The sequence below is a fragment of the Solenopsis invicta genome, chromosome 15 (genome assembly GCF_016802725.1).
Source record: "Solenopsis invicta isolate M01_SB chromosome 15, UNIL_Sinv_3.0, whole genome shotgun sequence".
Classification (NCBI taxonomy): domain Eukaryota; kingdom Metazoa; phylum Arthropoda; class Insecta; order Hymenoptera; family Formicidae; genus Solenopsis; species Solenopsis invicta.
This window is the reverse complement of record NC_052678.1, coordinates 2,155,437-2,179,568: the sequence shown is the minus strand read 5'-3', so window position 1 is coordinate 2,179,568 and position 24,132 is coordinate 2,155,437. Positions and strand designations below refer to the sequence as shown.

The 24,132-nt window shown below is 32.9% G+C and overlaps 1 protein-coding gene across 4 annotated transcripts in view; it reads left to right on the top strand.

Moving 5' to 3' along the window:
• Positions 1-24,132, top strand: part of LOC105198864 (dual specificity protein phosphatase 22-B) — a 51,065-nt gene that overhangs the window by 3,528 nt on the left and 23,405 nt on the right. For 2 of the 4 annotated variants that reach the window (XM_039457978.1, XM_039457977.1), the window contains exons 2-3: positions 357-842; positions 2,470-2,616. In XM_039457978.1, coding sequence (XP_039313912.1) covers positions 723-842; positions 2,470-2,616 — 267 coding nt within the window. In that variant the 5' untranslated portion in view covers positions 357-722. Of the gene's footprint in view, positions 1-356; positions 843-2,469; positions 2,617-10,471; positions 13,537-19,599; positions 20,450-24,132 lie in introns of those variants that run through there. The other 2 variants (XM_039457980.1, XM_039457979.1) reach the window with 2 other exon arrangements.

The window sequence follows — 24,132 nt, the reverse complement described above, 5'->3', positions numbered from 1 at the left end:
GAGCGATTGAGTAGCAGTTGAATGTGATTGATTCTTACTTTTAGATATGATAATTACATTAAATTGCTACCTTGTCATTAATCCCGAGGGGCTATTACGGTTCCTGAAACAAGGTGAAAATTACAAAAATGAGCAAATTCACTAGTTGTTGACCAATGAAGTTATAAATATTCTAGTAAATTTGTTTACTTTGGTAATTTTCACCTTGTTTTAAGAACCGTAATAGCCCCCCCCCCCCGGTTTAAAATAGGTGTAGTAAGCCTTTAAGCCATAAAATTGACCAATTACAATCGAATGAGGAGAATAATCGACTATGATTGGTCACTTTCTTAAAATTTACTATGTATTTATTGTAGACCGGACTTTAGCCGCTCAGTTGGGAAATTGTACTGAATGCACCCATCGACTCATCCGTTGTCATATATGTTGTCATTCACGACCGCGTTGTTGTGCGATCGTGTTCAATATCGGTTTCCTTGTTACATCGAAGTGCTCTTGTTCCCGATTTCGATCCTGAGCAAATAAGAGCAGTAAATCTGTTCGCGATTACACGGTGCTGTTCCTTTCGCGTTTGCGATTCCGAGCTATTCTGAGACGGTGACAGTCCCGGTGCCGTTGGGTGTTGGGTGCCGTGTCAGACGACTTTGGACGCCACCGTGCCGATCTCGACGACGTCACCAACACACTGGTCAGACCGGACGTACAGTGCGTCATCTATCGATATGGAAGGTCGCGGCGATGATGCCAGCGGCGGGGCATATTTCGCGGTCGTCGCCGGTATTTTTGCTACCGGTGGTAGTCTCCTCGGCAAGCTCGCCGGTGGCGCTGATGCGTCGTCATTGGTGAGTTGGCGGCCGATTCGAATCGTCGCGTCGGTACAGAGACGAAAATAGATTGCGGATTTTTATTTATAAATTTAGTTAAAAAATATTGAGTTTGATAAATATAAAAGCAGTTAAGAATGCACTGTGAGAATACATTTTAAAGTATTATCAAAAATTAAAAAATTTCTTATTGGTTCTATTATTACGTCTGAGTAACTAAAAAAAAAAAAACTGTCAGTTTATACAGATTTGAGCGTATAGAGATCTGTAGTATTGTAGTTAATAAACAAGCAAATTAAAAAATAACAAAAAATAATTATTTTTATGCTCAATTAGGTGGAAAACTGAGAATAATTAATTAATATGTATATTTTGAATTTTACTTGCTCTTTCTCAGCATAATTTTTAACGTTATTTATGCAGAAAGATAAGTAAAATTTGAAACGTATATATGTATATTAATTAATTATTATCACATTTTTTTAATTAATTGAGAAAAAAATATCTTTTTTTATCTTTTAACTTGCACATTTTTTATCTTGATTATAAATTTAGTTTCTAGAAAAAAAGAATTTAATGATTTAGCAGATTTATAATTTTGCTCATGGCAACATGCATTTTCTATGCAAGATACTATACAAATGTAGTAGGAAATGTGTTTCTTTATATAAAAGTGTCTTGTCTTGTATTAGCAATATTTATATGCAAGATTGGATAATAATTAGTTAAAAAGTTAAAAATTAAATTATAAAGTTATAAAGTCAATAAACTTTAATTTGACTTTGTTTTAATTGAGTTAATATTTAACCTTCAATTAATTACTTTTAAAGCACATAAATTTTAATTATAAATTTTTTTCTTAAGTTAAAAATTTACCCATATAAAAGGGACAAATTATACAAGACAAAAATATATTCACGGAAAAAATAGTTTTACTGAAATATAAAAAAAATTAAATATTTGTAACTAATTAAATTTAACTAAATACAGATCTAAAAATAATTTTGTTGGATCTTTTAAATAATTAAATGTGTGACGTTCAAGCGTGATGCTTGGCGCAAGAAGTTTTGACATTCTAGCTCGAGTATCTACATAATTATTTTAATGGTCTGATAAAAAACTATTTTCAGATCTGTATGTTGTCAAATTTTTAAATATTTTAGCAAAATTATTCTTTCTACGTGTTTTCCATATAAAAACAATATTTCTTTGTTATTTTAATATATAAATTTAATTTATAATAATATTAATTCATGCTAATAAAATATTATATTTATCTACTTATTTGTATTATAACTATTTTCTTATTTAGAATAATTTAAATTTAAAAAAGTTACGACATTTACTGTTTTATTTATGCAATGTTTAATGTAATTATTAATTAATTTCATAAATTAAAATTTTTTTAACTTAATTTAGTTAAAAAAATTATTTTTATTAAAAAAAAATAATTGATATGTTTACATATTATTATATTATGTATCTTTAAAATTGATAAATGCTGATAAAGGCTAAGAGACAGGTAATTAAAAATTGGAAAATTAAAAATAGATTAAGCGCATAGAAATTTGAAATGAAAAATAAACGACTATATAAAGGTATAAAACATTATAATGTTTACATGTTTATTTTCTTTATTCGATAGTCCTCGTTACTTCTAAAAGGAGCGCTTCTCATCTCTATGATCGTGTGCAACACCGTGGGATGCATGTTTTTTGTCAAAGGGCTTCATGCCAGCGGAACTTCTTTGTCGATAACGGTTGCCAGTGCAGCAACGAACTACGTTTGTTCGGTGAGTTGTTAAATCTTGTAATTAATCTCGTAAATAATATTTTCGTTAGATAACACGGATTAATACGAATCTTCCTCTCACGATTTTAATCTTAACGTTAAATTCTTCAACGGACTTAAACTCGGTTTAGCGAAAATCCCGAGGTACGCGTAACTGTTTTAAAGTAATATCGGAAAAAGGAGCTTTTCAAGAAATAAGTTTGTAGAGACTCTAAATAATTAATATAATATTATTTTTTAATATTATTACGAAAATTCTACTTTAGCAGAATGTTTCCACACAGAATATACGTGTTAGATGCTCACTAGATGTTGAATATTCAAAATATCCATGAATATCAAATTTATAGAGGACACGTTTTGCATATTCAAATATCCGCAATTTGAGATCTTTTAAATATCTATTGAATGTTCAATTTAATATCTACGATATATCTATTGAATGTCAAATTTAATATCTACGATATATCTATTGAATGTCTAATGGAATATCTACTAGACATTCATTACGTATTTACTGGTTATTTAGCTCAGTATTCATATTAAGTAGAAATCTAACAGAATAAATATTACGTTTTGTGTAAATAGCTGCCACTAAATTTAAAAAAAAGTATAAAAATTTGTATTTCTATTTTTCTATTATAACACACTCTATCAAATATACGACATATTTTTAATAATCAATTATTATTTATTACATCAATTATTATTTATTACATTTTTATTATATTTTATTATACTTATTTTGCCACTTGTCCATTCACTATGTTTTGAACTTGGGACCTCAGGATCATAAGCCTTGTTGATTATACGCCATGTCAATTAAATTTATTAGTACATATATACTTTTTATTGCTTACGTATATATTGTAACTGTCGCAAAGAAAGTCTCAATCAATTATACATTTATTTATATACCGAATGTATTGTCCAGTTCTTGCACTAATTATATGGTATATCATAATATAATTAATTATGAAATAATATTTGTAGGACACATAACGTATTACGTGCGAAAAATAACCTACCGAAATTGTAAAATTACATTATATTTGATATTATGCAAAGCTAATGGATATTGTAGGATATTTGAATATGATAGAATATCGTAAGATATTATAAAAGAACGTCTTATGAAATATTACGATATTTTTCGATATCATCTTATGATCTTCTGGATACCGCCTACTGGGATTCCCGTAGGATCGTCTTTGTCAATCTGGGACAATTTAGGATATTCTATCAATTCAGGCTAAAGTGTGCTATGTTGATTGGTAGCTATTTGATAGACACAGATATGTGGACACAACACGTGGATATCGAATGGATATTCTCCGTAGCTATTCGATGGACATGAATATGTGGACAATCGATTAAATATCTACTAGATATTCATAACAGATATGAATATTTTATAGATATGCAGATATCCATTAAATGTCTATTGTATATTATATTCTCTGTAGATCAGTCTGCGACTTATAATAAAATTACAAATTAGGAAGTTATGATCCAGCGAATATCGAATGTAACATAGATGTAATGTCACTTAACACATACATATGTTATAATCTATGTTATATAGCATTACATCTGTGTTATATTAGGTGTTTGCTGGGGATATCAATGACGGCGGTTCACTAAGAAAAAATTGTTGATTGAAAAAAAATGCTTTAGAAAGAATACAAATTTTTATTCACAAAACTCTGAATAAATTATACATATAATAATATTCTTCAATTTTTTCAAGTGATTTCTATTTCTAGAGAATATTAATTTGATTTATAAAGACACGTGATAAAATTGAAAATTAGAAAGTTATGATATAAATGACGGCTTCTCCTCAAGAAAAAGTTCAAATTGGAGTATCTGTCACTGAAATTAAGGTCGCGACAGGACGACCATCCATCGTGCTTATCGCGGAAAGAAGTTAGATCACCGTGAAACATCGGGCCGGATATATTTCTTTTTTTTTTTGTTGCGAAAAAGTTTTGACAACGGTAATGGAATGAAATGGTGTAGGGAAACGTTCTACAGAAGGGCATTTGTCGACGGCAATTATTCGTCTATAGCCGGCGGTCCGATATACTTCCGAGAGTCGGTCGGCTTGCAAGGAGTGAAAGTTGTTTCGCAAACTAGACGCAGTTCCGCGAGTGTGTGCACAATGCGGTCATAGCAATTATATGCGCGCAGGTAGTACGTGGCGATTGAACGGGAACTGTACGATATGATACACGCTATTGAAACGCGATCTCGATTACTACGCCACATTATGCACTGCGAAATGCATTGCGCCAGAATTATTATTAGAATAATAGAAATAATTACGTCCGCTGCGCGACGTGTTGCGAACGATTTTATTCTCTCTATCCTTTCATTCCTTCTTTTATGAACATCGTTTATTCCGTTTACGTGGAATATTGGTGAAGTTTTGATCGCATTAGTCCGTTAAAGATGTATGTGCCATATGTCACATCTCAAAGTATTACCAAAAATTTTTAAATTTTATAGATTTTTTATTCTTACGTTTGAGTAAATATTTCTTTTATTGATTTCAAAATCCCTTTTTTTTGTTTGCTTTTAATTCTCATATAAAATCGTGTTGTAGTACTTATTTGCAAATTTGATGGAAAAGTAGCATTACGACTTAAGTAAAATTTTTTACGTATATTAATAAAATTCTAATAAATATTTGTGCCAAAGTTCATTTGGACTTACTCGTTTAAAAATTATTTACTTAAAACTAACAGTAAGACATACAGTCTTTGCAAAGTACATAAAATTTGGAAATGTGTTTAATATTAACACTTCAAATAAATAAATAAATAAATAAATAAATAAATAAATATATATATATATATATATATATATATATATATATGTGTGAAAGTTGGGTGAATAAAATTATATTTTTATTTAATAACATATTTGTATAGTTTATTTACTCTGTTTGTTATTAAAAATAAAATTATATTGCAACATTAACAAAAAAATTATTTTGCAACATTAACAAAAATATCAATTTTTTTGTGTAAGTATACTTTGAATAATCTAGTATTCATAATGATTTATATAAAATTGTATTGTGATCATCTGTTTACTTATTTTGTAAATAAATAAACGAGTAAATTTTATTTATTTTACCAAACTGATCTCTGCATCGTAATGAAATTTTATATAAATTATGTTAAATAGTTAAAGTATTTAAATAAGAAGTTCAGATCTTTTTCATTATTTTTTATTTTATTATTTTATTATTAATTATATTTTCATTAGAGCACATGTTTACTTGTTATTGAAATAATTCTTTATCCAAATAGAAAAAAATCACCGCCAAATTTTTTCTACTACTTTCAAAAGCAATATAAAACAATCTGTAATTTTTTAATAATTTTCTTAATGTTTTGAGAAATGTCTTATACTGTACAATATATCTTTAAATCAAATTTTTTGTTATTTTTTTCTTTGCAACTGATTTTAGAGTCAAAATTTGCATATTTGCGATTAAAATTTTTTGTCGTTGATTAGAAAAAAAAAAAAAATCTAAGAAGTCTAGTGGTCTAGTTTTCAAATTTTGATGACTTTAGCTTCTATTGTATAGCCAAAACATCCTTAAGTGAAAATGAATGGAGATGTCTGAATATCTTTTTTTACATCTTACGTGATAGAATTTTTCTATAATTCTCCGTGAAAAGTGATTTAATCCGTTGGCGCGATAGCTGCTAAAACGGCATCGTATATCGATTGCGTCGGCGTGAAATTAAATATTCACGCGATTAAGTTTTGGTTGTGTGTGCGAGGATATAGGTGCGCTTTAAACTTAAAAATGTCGCCGATTGGCAATCCTCGAGAAGTAAAGATGCAGTTATATCCGTATCTATATCTGTCCTATTACTAGCCTATGTCAAACACGTGGCTCGCAGGATCTCCAATATTTTACGTCCCTTTGATAAGTAATTTAACTGAAAATAACAAAAGGATTTTATTTTCATAGGATAACTTTATTTAAATGTAGTACGTGTAATATGAAATACGAGTACTTTTCTGTTTTTCATAACATTCTACATCACGTTTTTCACCTCTTTTAAAAAGGTTGTATTTAAATCCATTAACTTTCGATAGCATTAATTTATCGAGAAACATCTACCGAGCGTGATATTTAAAAGTCCCGATTACGTTATTATAAAACGCCAAATTTATAAATATCTCTTGTCCTCGTTGAAGGCTTTCGTAGGTTTCGTGGTGTTCGACGAAATCACTTCGTTGACCTGGTGGTGCGGAACTTCTATGGTACTTCTCGGCTTGATGCTGATCTGCAATGTTCCCGCTGAAAAGAAGGCTTTCGCCGTCGGGGAAAAATTGAAACATCAATAGCCGCCGACGGACGCTTTTATATTCTGAGCAAGAGCGATTACGATGGTGCTACGACCGCACGATTACTTCCATTTTTGTATTGACGCCGACAGATATTTATTGCATTAGATCCTATACGTTGTATTATATACGGCAGGGAGAATAATATATATTGTTTTATGAAAAATAATAGAGGAGTGAATTGTTTTTCGATGTAAACCGAAAGTATTAATAGAATACGAATATTACTTAAGTATTACAGCTATAATATATGTAGGTTATGTATAATTATATATAATACGTAAAACACAGTTATTTATTCTTTATTATAAATAAAGTGTGTTCTATGTTTTTATTTTTCAATGTGATTTTCTACGTAAATGACGGATATAATTTTGAAATGTGCTGACGTATTTACCTGAACACGGGATAATATGCAATATGCACATACGATACTGTATTATTAGATCGAGCAATGGACGCAGCAGTGTGAAATTCATTTGATATCAGAAGGATAAAAATAATTTATCGGCTTTAAAGAGAGAAATGTTTTGCATTTCCCTCTGTTCTAAAATTATTTGGTGTGAAAAGATCGATCGGTTCCCGCGTCGAGGGTGTGGAAGATTTTGAGAATGAAAAGCGTAAATAATGGATCGTATAGCGGCATAAGAAAAAACATTTTATGGGATTTCCTAAAGTATTCGTTTTTCGCGAGCGACCTAACATTTTTGTATTTTTACACGTGGATAGATTTTATGCGTTGGGTTTTAAAGTGAAATGAGTTTTTAAAAAAATCATGCCTCTCACCGTTTGCCATTATTTATATATAAAATTTTGATGATGGAAACAGAAATAAAAAACTTTTTCTCATCTTTATTTGAATTATTAAATTGTATATTCATTTATATATATTTATCTCCATTTTTATCTTACAATTAGATGAAAGAATTTTGAAAAAAATATTTTTTCTAAATTGTGTGTTTAACAAGATTCAAATATGTATTTCGCAGATTTTGAAAAGTTTGATCGATATTAAGATATAAAATTTGATGTCGTTAAAAAGTGACATGCAACATTCAAATACTAATGGGCCAAAGAATTGGAGTAAAAAGGTTTTTTTTTCTTTTCTTTTGGTAGCGATTGATAATATCTTCTTTTTCTCAATATTTATTATTTTTTATATTCTTAATTTGTTTTATGACTTTACAAAACAAACACGTTTTTTTTACCAATTTAAAATTTATTTATTTAAAAAATAAAAATAAAAATACATTAAAAATTATTTTTTTAAATATGTGCTATTTAATTAAAACTTCAAATTTGAGAAAAGTACTTAAGCACTAGATTAATTTTGTGAAGCTTTAATCATTCTGTTACGCGTGCAGTCATTCCAAACTTTAAAATCTTATTTTTTGTAATGATAACAACGGATTAGAAAATAGTAGTAGCGCAATGTAAAAATTACCCCAAAATTATATGTAATTTAAAAATTTTTACAAAGAGTCAGTCATCATAATATGAGTTATATTTCTTCTATATTCTTTATCTTTTGATTTTTGTTTATGCATTGATCCATATCAAAAGAGGAACATTTTTTGTCAGATTGAATTATTTGATTTTTTATTAAAAAAAAAATAAAGATTTATAAATAAAAATACTAATAATGGTTTGTATTTTAAATCGTTTGTTTCGTTCAATAGCAATACTGTCAAAGTTATTTAAATAAAACGATATATAAATTTTTTTAAATAAATAAATTTTAAGTAAATTTTAAAAAGCATGTTTACCTTCTACCTAAATAAATTAAAAATTAAATCATTTTTATCTTATACGAGATATGCTATATGTAATATGTTGATCTGATCTTTACTTGGATAATTTTAAATTATCTAATTGTTCTTGAATTGTGCCTGTTTTAGTACGAAGTTAATAATCGTATCTACAATAGCATTGAATATACGGAATGACGTTAACGAGATAGATGTTCCTTCCGTTTTCTGTCTTAAAATACATTAACACGATGCCATTTTCCCTCTATACGACCCGTCAAGTGGGTAAAGTTTCAACATTGACGCATCAACGAGGCGAAATTAGCGCGGTGAGCAAATTATATCTCGTTATTATTACGTTACGCCCGGTGGTGACGGTCTCTCCGAGTGTCGGTGTAACACGTAATGAAGACGAATATATTTGCATCCCGGGATGTAAATCTACCTACCATGCGAATGAATATGTGGCGTCTGATAGCGGAGCTAGAACGGGCGTCGGACGAATCGATTCCTCGTTGACGTTAATTCGCCCGCAGGTATCGAAATAGTTATCAGAATGATATCAAACGCGTACATGAATTTTGACACGAAATTGAGAGCCGTTGGCTTTTTCATGTGCAAACGCGATTCTGTTGTTCCGCGATTTCCAACCAGTCTCTACGAAAACACGAGTGAAATAAGTTCACGAACGAGTGCATCAGATAACATCGTGTTCCATCATTAATTAACGAGAACGAGTAAACATCCAAATATCTAATTACTATGCAGCAAGTATAGAAACCAAATACATATCTCGGATATAAATAAGAGAATATTATAGGAGAGAGAGAGAGAGAGAGAGAGAGAGAGAGAGAGAGAGAGGAGAAATTATTAGTGCCCATATAGACCATGATATCTTCATTAAATCTTCGTAGCTCTATGGAATGTTTATCTTCACGATGGAAATTAGATAGAACTCTAATAGAAATCTACACCTATATGTCTATCTATGATGTCCTCGACAAATCTATCGTGGATGTCTATTAGACATCTATTATGAATATACACGTAATAGATAGGATCAAACAAGCAACACGCGGTCGACAGATAAACATGTTCTATTTCTGGTAAAAAAAACAACAAAAACAGAATAAAAAGCGCAATAACAGGACATGCATTTTCTGTTACGTTTTAATAATAAAATATAGTTTCTTTTGAAGATGAGTTCCTGAAATAAAGCTTCGTGACAGAAATAAATAAAATGTTATTTTGACATTTATTGCTAAAACGCAACCATAAATTTATTAAACTTCCATTTAACGTTTATTATGCCCGATTTCTTTACCTTTCTCGATAGCTATCTTCCAGATAAAGATATTCGTCAGTTAACTAAAAATTTATTTTCTTTTCACTGAAATCTCTGGTTGCATATTTATTTAATAGATAGTTATTTTTCATACTACCAACATTTGACATAAAGTGTACTGGAATTTTAATAGAAATTGCTATATTCTCTGGGAGATATCTTACGGATAAAGTTATCTAGAGGTGAAGAAATTGGGCATTAATCATTTATCGAAGTTCTATGAAACACCTGTGCTTGATCTACCGTATCGTTTAATAGATCTTTATGCATACATCCAATATGAGGACGTGTGCAATGCGGACAGTGCTTGCGTTATTTATATAAAATTATCTATATAATTATCTGGATAAAGAAAGCTTTATCTTATTTTTATCTAGATTATTATAACGTATATTATTTTTATTTTTGATTAAAAAAAGTGTTATCTTTTTTAAATTATTTAGGATAATGTGCACAATAATAAGAATGAAATATTGTCATTAGTCTCCGAGTTATTATTTATTCCGACGAGAGAATTTTTCAAAGTGATAACAACAGAGTTACGTTTTGAAATTCACTGTCAGTATTGAAAATCTATAGTACATGTAAAGTGAATTATATATTTTTAGTACTAGCAGCGTATATCGGAACGCCCAGATTGCACAGATGACAGTAGTAGTGCAATATAAAATTTGTTCCAAAACTATAAATTTGAAAACTTTTACAAGAAATTTTGTCAGTCATCATACAAGTGAGTTATGTATTTCTTCTATTTTCTAACTTTGACTTTTATTTGTGTATTGAATTTAAAGAGGAATGTTTCTTGTCAGATTAAACTATTTGAAGTGCTTTGTTTTTTAAAAACAAAAATTTAGAGATAAAAAGATGATTACATTGTTTTCGTATCCTAAATTGTTTCGTTGAATAGCGATATTATCTAAAAATTTATCTAGATAAAATTATATTTAATTTTATCTTTTATCTAGATAAATTAAAATCAAATAACTGTCTTGTCTTATCCAAGATACACTTATATATAATTTATTTCATCTTTATCTAAATGCAACCCTGAATGTGGAACTATAGATTTTTAATGGAAATGGAATGGAGGTTACAAATCTTCAAAACATATGTTAGAGGTTTTTGTGTAATTGTGTGAGAGATTCTGTGTGGGTAATTGTAATTATATTATAAATATGAAGGAATGATTTAAAAGGAGAAATTATTATTCTTCGTGTATAATAGGAAGCTGGTAGAAATATCACTCGCTTTGATCGCGAGACGTACCGCGGGAGCGGGAAGAGCGCACCTCGGCAACACGTACAACGTCTCGGTGGGATGCGAGAGCTCATTCAGGATCTCGCTGTGTCCTACACATACCGGCGTTCGGCCACGACGCAAGCGTAGCCTAGTAGCCCGTGTGCGAGTCCTACTACACTAGATTTCGCGTTTGTAGGGCAGGGTCGGAGGGGCGAAGGGGCAAGACGGGGGAGGAGGGGGAGGAGTAGTTAGGGGGTGAGAACGGCCTTTATCGAGCGGCTTCTGCGCGAACTGCGGCCCCGACGCTGCTGCTGACGCCGATGTTCCCGACGTTTTCACCCTCAGGGGCGGATTACCCCCTCCGACTATGCCGCTGGTAACTTTGCTGAACGCGTGGCCGCTGTCTTCCTGTGGTTTAGAGAAGGCAACACGAGGAGTTCCAGCTCACGTAGGTTAGACAAGGAAATCGCTGATCTTACAGTTAAGGAACTCCAATTCAAGATTCGCGCGGAGATTCTCTTTTACTTGGTAATTTTCGTAGATTTACGACCCGTAAGATTGTAATCAATGCTAAGGCTTATCCAGGATCTGTTTAGATCTGCACCCCCCGATGCAGATTATGATATTTTTATAATTTCCAGAAAATCCCTATACCCCATCTCTCGCCCCGGCGTGAGAATCTTGCGAAGACGAGGGATTTCTTCGTCTCGAGTCAGGATCCTGAGTCGTCTGAATTCGGTCCTGCCGTTCCCCACCGCGTTTTACCCCTTCCCATCGCGTCGCGACAAATCTGTTACGAGATTTCCACCTTCATCCTCGCCCACCTCATGGCAATGAATTTGAACGGGACGCAGATTCCCGCGGACGGGGTGAGAACGACGACGGGTCGGGCATTCGCGGCGTCTGCGTCGGCATCTATACGTAAGAGAAAGAGAAAGGGTGAGAGAGAGAGAGAGAGGAAGAGCGGGTATGACTCCCCTTGTCTCTTATCGCGGCCGCGGATCCGGACGCTCGTATCTCCAGCTCCGTGTCCGGCGCGGCGGGCGAGATTAGCTTCCTCTCGAAGGGACAACCGGCGGATATGTCCCTTCCGACATCGGGCTGATCCAACCTGCCTGGCCAGACGTCGTTCAATCCGCCGACAATCGATCGCAACAGTGCTCCGAGTTCACGAGGGCTCAAGGTGTGCGCGTCCTACCCCGAGTGTGCGACCACCCTTGCGGTCGTAGTGGATCGTCGACGGTCCCACCCCGGCAACACACTCGTCTCGCTGGTCCTCCGTCACCCGTCTGGTCCCGACGGCGCTCCCAGGAGGAAGTGGCGTTATAGGTGTCAGGTGCGGCATAATCCTGCCCCAGGACGAGTCGTGCCATGTCGGAACTGGCGAAACGCGCATTCGAGGCAGGCTGTTCGCGCGCGGTGATAGGATCTACCCCACTATCCTGCACGTTGCTCTAGCCGCTGATCCCCCGCCATCCTCTCCCGTCTTGCTCCTCGTAGTCATCGTCGCAGTCCAGTTTCCCCCACTCTGCCTGCACCCCGCCTTTTTTCTCTCTCTCTCTCCCCTTCTGTCTCTCTCTTTCTCTTTACCCTTTTCTCACCCCTCGCTGTTCGCCACCGGGAAAACCCCTTGGTGGCGTCCGCTCCTCGCGCGCTGTTCCTCGTCGAGGAGCGGGGTAGTTTTTGTACGACGCGCCCTTCCGTCGAATCGCCGAGAAAGAGAGAGAGAGAGAGAGAGTGAGAGAGAATGAGTGAAGGGGGAGAGGGGAGAAATAAGAAAGAGAGGGAGATAGGAACGCACACAATTGCGGTGCAATCTGCCGCAACGGTGTGTGACAGACGAGGTTGAAAGTGTAATCGAACGATGGAATTAAAGAGGCGCGATCCGCTGCGATCGGCCACCTCGGGAATTCCTCCTCGTGGAAGCAGTTAGGAGAAGTGCAAACGGTTTCTCGTCCATTCCGGTTGCTCTCAGAAAGAGGCAGAGAAACAGAGAAAGAGAGAGAGAGAGAGAGAGAGAGAAAGAGAAAGAGACAGAAAGAGAGATAGAGAGGCAGAAAGAGAGAGTGACAGAGAGGGGGAAAGGAAGAGACGAGGTAGCGTCCCGCGAGTGCAACGAGCTAATCCGCGATAACGGAGAGCAATCTCTCCCAAAGGAATTCTCCCCGGCGGCGCGTTCTTCTCGCGATATCAGTGTGGAACGTGAATTGTGCAGGTGTGTTTCGAATCGAATGCTTTTTTTCCCCCTAACCCTGCCCATCCTTCCTCTCCTCGGAGCTTCGTTTGATCTCGAAACGTCAGACGCCTTCCTTTACAAAGTGAGCTCTCGTTCATCGCGAGTGATGAGACTATCCTATTAATCTTGTCTGGCTATCTTGTTATTTCACGCATACACAAGTAATGTCACGCTTGTCTCGTCCTTTAAATTCGTATCGAGAGAAATATCAAATGCAAATTTGCTGCATTTATAATAACGTACGGCTTTTAGCTTGATTACAGGCTGAATCGCGATGCGCGCGCGCGTTACGCGAGATAAAAGGTTGAGATCAAAGGGAATCCGTTAGTCGAACCGATCTAGATATAGTTGACGAAAGGATTTTACGATACGCGTCTCTGACACGCTCGATTTTAATGAATTAATTTTATGCGATTGATTTTGCGCGAGAAAAAAAAAGCTTACTGTGAAAACGCGCCACGAGTGACAGGATCCGATTCGTCAGGATACGATTGGTTTTCGCTGGATTTACCGGCCGCGCATATCGGCTTGCAGTTTTATTTTAAGAGTAGGTCAACATCCGCGGGACGCGTTGCGCTTTAGCATGCAATTGCATTTGAATCTGAATGGCAAATTGATAACTTTCATACAGTAGCAAAATAGCGGCGCTTCCCAGTTGCGAATATCCACAAAATCTGGACGGTATCGAATACCCTGATAGATTATTCATTCTCATGCCAGTGATTGTAATACTGATATTTCGCTCTCCGAAATGGCGGTACTCTCTTCAAAATAAATTACGTTTTATATAGATTATCATTAGTTTAGGTTATTTAGAAGACTTTATAATCTCTGATTGTAATTGGAATAAATCGAATATGCGTTGTTACCTATTTATTGTATTCATTTGTATTATGCAAACCTCTTTACACGTACGTATTCGCAGTACGCCGGTGTACAGTACTGTATATTGTATATCATCGCGATCAAAGATTAAATCGCACAGATAAATGATTATTACTTTGTTCCGGTATTGCAATCACTAATTTATGGCTTCCCATCACGCTGGAGTGTTAATCTATTAACGACCAAATGTATTTTATTTTCGAGGCAAATATTTTATCGCGAATGTAAAATGATTCTCGTAACGGAAATAATCCGTTAAACTTTCCAATGTTTAATTTTCAAATATTAAATTACCAGCTGTTCAACGATTATGATATTAATTCGAGAATTGAAAGAAAAGCAAAAACGATTATGATATTTAATATGATAAAAGTAAGCTGATAGTTTTTAATATAAATATATAAATTAATATAAATATTTTTTAAAATTTATATGGTTTTAACGTGGTTTTTTTCTAGAGGAAAGTCGTCAATAATGACATAGATCTCGTAAAGCGATTTTATTTCTCGGAAATTAAATTGCACTGTGTTAATATCGATAAAAATATGATGCTTAAGAAATTAATGAAATAAAAACCTACAATTTATGTCTTTTTTTCTATGTAAAATCTGCTAGAAACAAATCTTTGGAAAACTAGAATAAAATTTGCACAATCTTCTTTCACAAATTGTGTAGTTTAAACAATAGTGAGTATATCACTGATAATATGAGACCATTTTGCATGTTTGTAACGTTCTAAAACTATTTTGTTTGTATTTTTTACTTTCATATTTTTCTCGGTTTGAAACAAAATCTCTATGCAGCATAAACCGGTACACTTCTCCGTAAGATTGGATAAGAATAAAATCTTCAACTACAATGTTGGCAGATGTTTCATGAATATTTTTCACATTTTCCTTAAGGCAGGAAAAATAGTGTCAGACACGACAGAATCATGTATACATTATTAAGATTTCAAAAACAGTATAGAGTGGGAGGATTAAATCTACACATTTTTTTGTTTAATACATATTTTATTAATTATATTAGTTTATAATTAGTTTATCAATTTATTTTATAGTTAAAATAAACTGCTTCTTTTTACGGAGTCATATTGGAATTTTGTCATTTCTGTCTACTGCTCTAGTTTTGGAGCTCAATTCTTCAGACGCTTTTTTCGGGTTATGTTGTGGAAAAATTAATTATTACAAAATACGAAACAGTATTATAAAAACTGCTATACCATTTGACAGAAGAAACTTTCTAGTTTGTATTTATGTCTTTATTTTTAGCTTTTGTTTAAGAAATATTATTCAAAAATAAAATGAAATCTCAGTGTTGGTGACTTTCCTCTATTAAACAATTTTTAAATCTGCTGAAATTTTATTTACAAGAATTTTTTTAATGCTCAAGTCTTTTTCCACGTATTTTTTTAATTGATAAAAGAAGATCTCTAATTTGAACATTTAAAAAATTATGAAAATTAGGCATTACATGAAAAATCCCTTTTTGAAAAAAAAAAAAAAAAAAATAATAGAAACAATAGGATTTGATGCAATCTGTCAAAAATCTTCTCGTTAACTATTGCATCTGTCGTTTCATTTTTCATACTCTAAAAGCTACGTTATCAATGTTTCCTGTATGAAAGCGAATTCAGTCGTTGGAATATGATAAAATTTTTATATTAATTTATATTGTTAACTTTTATTAGCAACTTATTATTGTTATTAATTCACATTATATTGTTTTTTATCATTTTGATGGAATTTAATTTATCATGAATAAATGATTAATACTATCGTAATCAATTGGGTATTCACTCTGTTAATTCTCGATTCATAACTACAATTGAAAGTGATCGAATATTTCCTATCGTTTTCTATCGATTTTTTTTTTAACAGAAATATTTTGATATGTAATAAACTATTTTTTTGCTACCCAAATTTACCCTGAAGGTGTAAAATCAATCCTTTGAAATCCATTTGTTGATGAATAATAAAAACAAAAAACAGATCAATTTTTGGGGATTGATTTTATTCCTTCAGGGTAAATTTGGGCAGCGAAAAAATTGTTTACGTCAAGATATCCTTTATGCATTGCCGAAGTTTCATTCGTTTTTCGAATTTTTGAATTGGAAACCTTCCTTTGTGCGATTATTTATAATTCTCCCTTGTGAAATTGTTTATAGTCGTGTGCGATCCCAATAGATTAAATCTCGTAATTTATACTTTCTAACTGGCGACGTGGTATTAAGTTACGAGGTCGCCGTGAAGAGTCCGCGAGTTGTCGTTGCAATTAATATAACTTCCAGCCAAGTCAATAAAGTTTCAACCTCTTTCTTGGCGGTCGACCAAATTAATACATGTGTATGTTCAAACGTGACGGGAACGCGAGATTTCTCGGACGTCGCCGTATCGCAATTACATCGATATTCGATTGCGTCTCACGTTACGTTGAAAATAAATAGCCGGCGAGCGAACGAAGTGTTACATCTCTCGCGCGTTTTCGCGTATCTCGACGCGTCTCGCCTTGGCGAGGGAAATCAGAGCGCATATGATGCATCGCAAAGTGTGCTTTGCCGTTATGTAGCAAAATACGTCGCGTCAGCATCGAGCCAATATATCGGGCTGGAATTTACATAAACGCATGCAGCTTCTGTCATACCCGAGTGTGCGCGAGCAAAACACGTCTGTTCCTATGCGCCACTTTGGCCACGCTGGTAGCCGCTATTTTTCCGCCAGGAAATGTCACGACCCGGCGCCCGTGACAGTGAACACGGAATTTTCTCGGTGCGATCAATTGCATTTTTTAAATATTGTACGGGAAAATTTGATCGTCGACGACAACCGAATCTAGGCGCATCGGACACCATTAAATGCAGCCGGTCGTATTGGTAAAGTGGGTTAACGTACTGCCAGGCGGCCGAGTCCTTATAATCCATTTTATTGATCTTAAAGTAATCGATAAGCTCGCGTTCTTTACTCGCTCCTTCCTTCTCTTGTTTAAGAAAACCGACAGAGAATCTTAGAAATAGATTTAAATTTTATTTAAAATTTAAATCTATTTTACAGTAAAGTTATCAATTTTTATTGTTTCCTAAGACTCGCTTAAATAATCTGAATGTGCATTTTTTTTTCTGTAACCCGTCGAGTTATCTAATCCAATCTGAAAAGGTGAAATTTAATCTAAGTTTTTTTATATTACACATATTTAAAGCAGCTTATTATGTAATACCTTAATGTTAGAGTTTGTGCTTTTTACAGTTTTTACATTAAACAATTTTAATAGTTCTTATATGTATATGTACATTAATATTTTTAATAATTTAATATATGTTATAATGTATAAAATGTTATATATGCATATACATAATATATAGTATAATATAATTTGTATTAAAAATAATAATTTATACATATAAGAAATATTTTTAAATTATTTATATATAAAAAGCATAAACTTTTAAATTAAAGTATTACATCATGAAAACATGATAGCATTAATTTTGACGAAACACGGTCAAATAAGCATTGATTAAAGATGATTATTAAATTATATGTTAAACAATAAAATATTATATAATATATAAATAATAAGAAATAAAAATAATAAATCTGATATTTACAAATTAAAAAAAATAATAAGATTATATTGTATATAGACTTTGTCTTATTTTATTCTATTGGATTTTTTAAGCAAGATCAATGGATCCGTATTTGTTATCTGACACAACGATAATAATTTTTAATAAAAAGATTTTGTTCCCATTTGTAATGGGTCTTCGCCGGTGTTCGCTATTTTCGTTCTGCACGACAATGCAGTCACCCTCGATGCACGAGATTTAACCTGAGAATAGTTATCTCTTTTTTTGCATAAACGATTACCTGGGGTGATTTTTATGGAGTGATTTACCCTAGTTTAAAAAATCGTTGTTATTAACTACACAATATATATTATTGATTGTTCTATAATTTATTAATATCTAAAGACATTGCGTTTTACATTTAATCAATTTTTTCTAAAAAAATAAGGAAAATCAAGGAAATATTAAATAAATAAAGTACACATTGTATTATCAGTTTATTATAATAGTATTTCTAAAAAATGGAGGAATTAGTTTATAAATTGCTTTTATTTTATGCATTTTTGTTGGGATTGTAAAAGTTCGTAAAAAGGTATTATTACTTAAAAAAAAACAAAATATATATAACATCTATTTCACTTCAGTAATTTAAAATAATGCTAAATTGTTGTCATATATAGTTATTATATTATATTTATACATACACTTTTGCAGAATATTAAAAATAAGATTTATTTAATTATATTTATTATATGTTATAAATATAAAAATTATATGACGTATTTAAAAAAAGAATAAAAATATATATTTATATAAATACGCTATAAACTTTTTGTATTTTATAAACATAAAGATATTAATAGTTTATAACCTCACTTTATAACCTCACTTTTAAATCTTATTTAAATTCATTATTTCGAATTTATAATATAAATTTTTACTATACTTAATTAACTTTATAACATGAATGAGCTTCTCTTTAGCAGATTGATATTACTCAGTAAATACTGAATGTTACATAAATGTAATGTTATATTACATATACATGTGTTATATATATGTTATATAGTATTATGTTACATAGTATTATATTTATATTACATTTGATGTTTGCTGGGTATGAATATATGAGTTATAACTTGTTTCTCTTAAACAAACCAGAATTTTTGAATAAAAGATATATATGTATGGATTTTGGATCAACAAAAAAATTTGCTGTGACCATTTTTCCAACGCTGCTAGACCGTACTAAAGAACACCCAAGGTGACTACCAGAATTCTCAGATTAAAGGCGCGTTGCTTGTTCGCAAGTGAAATTTTCCAGCATGTATGCCAGGTTTGCCTAAGTTTTTTAAGACGACTACGTGAGATCACGCGACATACGACGACAATTTATCAATAACTTGTTCCACTTTCTCAAGAAAGAAACGAGCGCACATTTCCTCTTTCGAGCGTGGCAATTGTGCCCCACACGTACCATTAATCGATACACTCAAGACAAATTCCTTCTAACGTTATTTTCACTGCGTCGATCACCTATCTCCACCTCTCACATCTCGTTTTTCAACCGATATTTTTTTCTCTCTCTCTTGCAGGCCGTCACGATCGTGGCAGGTAACTTCCTAAAGACGGCTCTATTTCTCGCGACTTCCCGCTCTCCGTGTTGGAAAGTTGGTCGATCGCTGCAGCTCGCGCGAACCTGAAGGTCTGCTTGAAAACGCTCGAGGCAGAACGGGCGAGACAGAATCCGCATGTAAATGGAATCCTCCCCGTCGGGAGGACGACCATATGGGAGTTCCTCGATAAAGAGGCCGCGAAAAAGCGAGGCGTGAATATAAATGCGCGCTCGCGCTTTGAGAATCGAAACGTGCCTGCCGGATGCCCCCGTTCGTTGAAACGCAGCCTCGCGTCACGCAGGCAGATGCAGCAGCTTATCGAAAGGCATGATTGCAAATGCGATAAGCGAAAACTCTCTCCAAATGCGGAAGAAAATTCAGAATGACGTTATGCGTGATAATGTTATCGCGGGCTGGAATAAATCACCGATGATTATCAGCGTGCTAGGGTAATAAATTGTCGAGGGGCGACAGCGGGAGAGGAGTAAGAAAGAGAGAGAGGAAGTGATAATATTGCGAATGCTAAAAGAGAGGATCGATCCGGTCGTGGTTTTCACGCGTTTCCACACTGCGTGCCGTCAACGATACGAGCATGTACGCGGCAGCTTAATGGAGCCTCGGTTTATACAATCTCGAGGATGCTGCTCGACAAGCAACGCCGCCGCCCCGCCGACGAGGATCGAGTCAGATCGTCGAGAAACAAGCTCGAGAGACTGAGGATGACGGCGGCCGAACGAGGACTTGTGCGCGATTCGCGCTTTTAAACAGCGACAACATTGAGAAACGCGCTCGTCGTCGCGCTGGCATCATGGGGAATGGCATGAACAAGGTGAGAGAAATTGCTTTGTCTAAGGAGCTTCCCAAGCAACAATTTGATGTCGCATGGATGTCCAAACGGCGTTACCGTTCTTCACGCACGAACGTCCATTTGACGTATCAAACATGATGCGAAGATGTCCCGGAGATGTCTTTCCTACATACGATGTATAGCTCAAAGACGTTCAATAGACGTCCTAAAGGACGTATTGTGTAAAACGCTCGAAGACGTTTAACCAAGATAATACTCATATTCACAGAATGTCATAAAACTTTCTTTGCGACGTATTTCAGACACATGTGTGTGTTGTTATTGTATTAAAAAGAATATACTCTATAACAGTTATAAAATAGACTACAGTATATAATATATAGTTATATAATAGTTATATAATAGTTACATTAATACATTTTGACGTGTACATCTCCCCGGAATATCAAATTTCTGAATTAATTTTTAAATATGGCTAAAAAAAATTTCACTATCAAAATGCTGTTATTTACTTTCACCTTAGAATCCAATTTTGGGTACTTGATTTCAAGAGAAATTCTCTTAAATTGTTTTTGAAACACATTCTTGTTAAAATAAGTATGAAAAGTCTCATAATGTGCTGCTTTTTTTATTCTATCGCATATGGATTTTATTTACGAGAAATGCAACTTTGTCGCGGTCATCTATCGGCCATACCGCGTACTGCTATATACAAGACGTCCTTTGGATGTTTTTTTGATGTTTATTATATAATGGTAAAAACGATGTTTTAGAACTGTTATGGAAATATTTGTATGTTAAATATGTAAAACAAATCATTTAATGTTTTTTAATCAAATTAAAGATTATAAATTTTAAAAAAAAATTTAATTTTAACAAGTTAAATAAAAGATCGGACATGTTTATGACGACATTATTTATGACGACATTATTGAACGTCTTTAAAAATATCTGCATAAACGTCCTTATTATAGGATATCCAATCGATATTCTTGGGACGTATTTTAGACGTCCAATTTTTCAACGATATGCGATACAAACGGGACTTTTCATGACATACTTTGGACGTCCCGGGACGTCGATTGTTGCTTGGGCTTATACTTTCAGATCGATAGCCACACAAGCGCTAGCTAAAAGAGAAGGAAACGAATGCATTTTTCATATTGGCGGAAACGTAAATCGAGTTGGAAGGGAATCGCCTCTAGAACAAAATCGTGCGGGACATCCTACATTTTTCGCAAGACAGATATTAAATATTTATTGCTTCAAATCTTTTCTAATGGACGCAAAGCATTTGATATTCAATTTGTATTTATTTAACGGCTCTTGTATAATTTATCCGCTAACACTGCGCTGTTTCCTGCATTCTAGTTATTAATTTTTCTTATCATTTATTGAATATTCGAGAGCCTTTATCGTTTCAAAATATTCGATTTGTTTCTATTGTCTCCTTTAACGTATTAATAGACAACTAATTGGCTACTTTGTGTAAAAGATATACGAAAGTGCTCAAGCGTCTAAAGAAACTTGTCTTAAAAGTTTAATGATGCAGAACGAAGGTAAATAAGAAATCAAAGAAGGTGGAAACACAGTGGAAACATTGAATTTGAGACAAACTTTTTGCTGTGAAATAATTTCGCGTTTAAAATTCTTCAAAGCTATCTTTTTCTTTATAAAGAGCTTATAAAGAGCTAATTGTGCACTTATTTGTCGTCGCTCTTCGGGTTAAATAATGGCCAGCGGATCTTCATTAAGCGCGTTTCTTTTTTCTCTCGTCGTGACGGCGGGGGGTGAGATTTCCTTTTTATAGCGCGACAGCAAGTTCCATTCTGACCAAGGGATTGACTTCACGCTTTTATTACTCGACAACTTGTTTAAACGCATTTCAATATAACGCATTTCAATGTTATAACTTGACTAGAGCTCGTAACCTTGTGGTTAACGACCGGCATAATACGCTTGATAATAAAATTTTACGTTCAGTAACGCGCGATCGTACAGCTCGTAATTGAGAAGCGGAAGTGTAAGAGATAAACCTGGCGGAGAAATATGCGGTGAAATGAAACTTTATTTACGATAATCCCCCTTGATGATGAGATCTAAAATATGACACGCATTCTTCAACGAGAATCATTAAATAAATAATCAATCGGCAATTTTACTCATATGTTCTCGTTATAATATTTAATGCATATTTCTTCCGCGAAAGAAAAGCAATTTATAATTTTACTCCTACTTTGATGCAAATTGTGCGCAAAGTGTAATGAACCTTCAATACAATCCGACGATTGTATTGAATAGAGACTATCGCATATGCAAGGTTGGCTACCTTAAAAAGTAATGCGCCACTGTTATTGTTATTTCTTACTGATTTTAAAAAGCAATGCGTTAGCATTATCGTTACTTGAAAAGTAACAGTTGGTTAATTTTTCGTTATTTTTTTTTTTTGTAATATTATAGCGAATCATTAGATTTTAAAATTAAAATTGATTAACAAATAATGTTAAATATGGTAATAAATATTAGATAAAACTTAAAATTTTAAGAAATTCTCTATACTCTATATATAAAGCAAGCTTTATATTGAATTTATTTAATACTTTTTTTAATTCTTTACTTTTTTATATTTATTTTTTACGAGAATTTAGGTTAAACTTTTTTAACGTGATAATGTTATTATTAGGAATGCATTCCAACAATCACTACTAGTACTGAAAATTTATAGTATACATGTAACGTACAATAAATTATTCAATATTGACAATGGTTATATTTGAATGCAGCTCAAAATATAAAGTACTATATCGGAATATTTTTATGCAATCACACGATTAATGTGTGATCAACATGCGATCTATTAAATAGATATAAAGACAATCAAATACTAAAATAACGGTTAAATTCGTTGTCGTGACTGTAAAAATGTTACTGTTTTTGTTGCAGAAAAAAATAACAAAAGAAGGTAACAAAAATGATAATGGCGTTCCAAATAACGAGTTACTTATCTGCATATATGTCAACGTAAACTTTATTTTAAAATAAAAATATAAACAAAACAGTTTTAAAAAGCCATAAACATATAAAATGATTTAATACTATTAATAATATATTTATTATTGTTTTATGCAATTTGCAAGAGAAAATTATGCAAATTTTATTTTTGTTTTTTTAAGAATTTGTTAGTAGATTTTATTTTAGAAACAAAACTATGTACAAATTATGGGTTTTGTATTTTTTTAATTATGTAAGTAGATCCTGTTTTTATCAGTATTACTAGAGTGCAATGTATAAATTTCCGAGAAATACGGGGGTGCCGCTTTAAAAGAGATGGACTAGTATTCACGACTTTCCTCTATTATATAATATTATAAAATGTTATTTAAAACTTGTATACGAAATTTTAATTACTCTTTATTGCTTCATTAATTTTGTAAAAAGATGTAATAATTATACGAAATTGTATCTTACTGGAACGACTATTTACAAAATAATTACAGGTTAAAACAGTTTTTTTCCTCTAAATATAAATAAATAATAAATTGCTTATAAAAATATTCTTTTTTAGTAAATTTTACCCAAACTGTATTAAATATTGTAACATAATTATAAATACAATATGATTTTTTAATTTAACAATACCTTGTCACGTTACGCATTCCATCATGTTTAACAATATGTACATTAAATTGAAATGACATGCACCG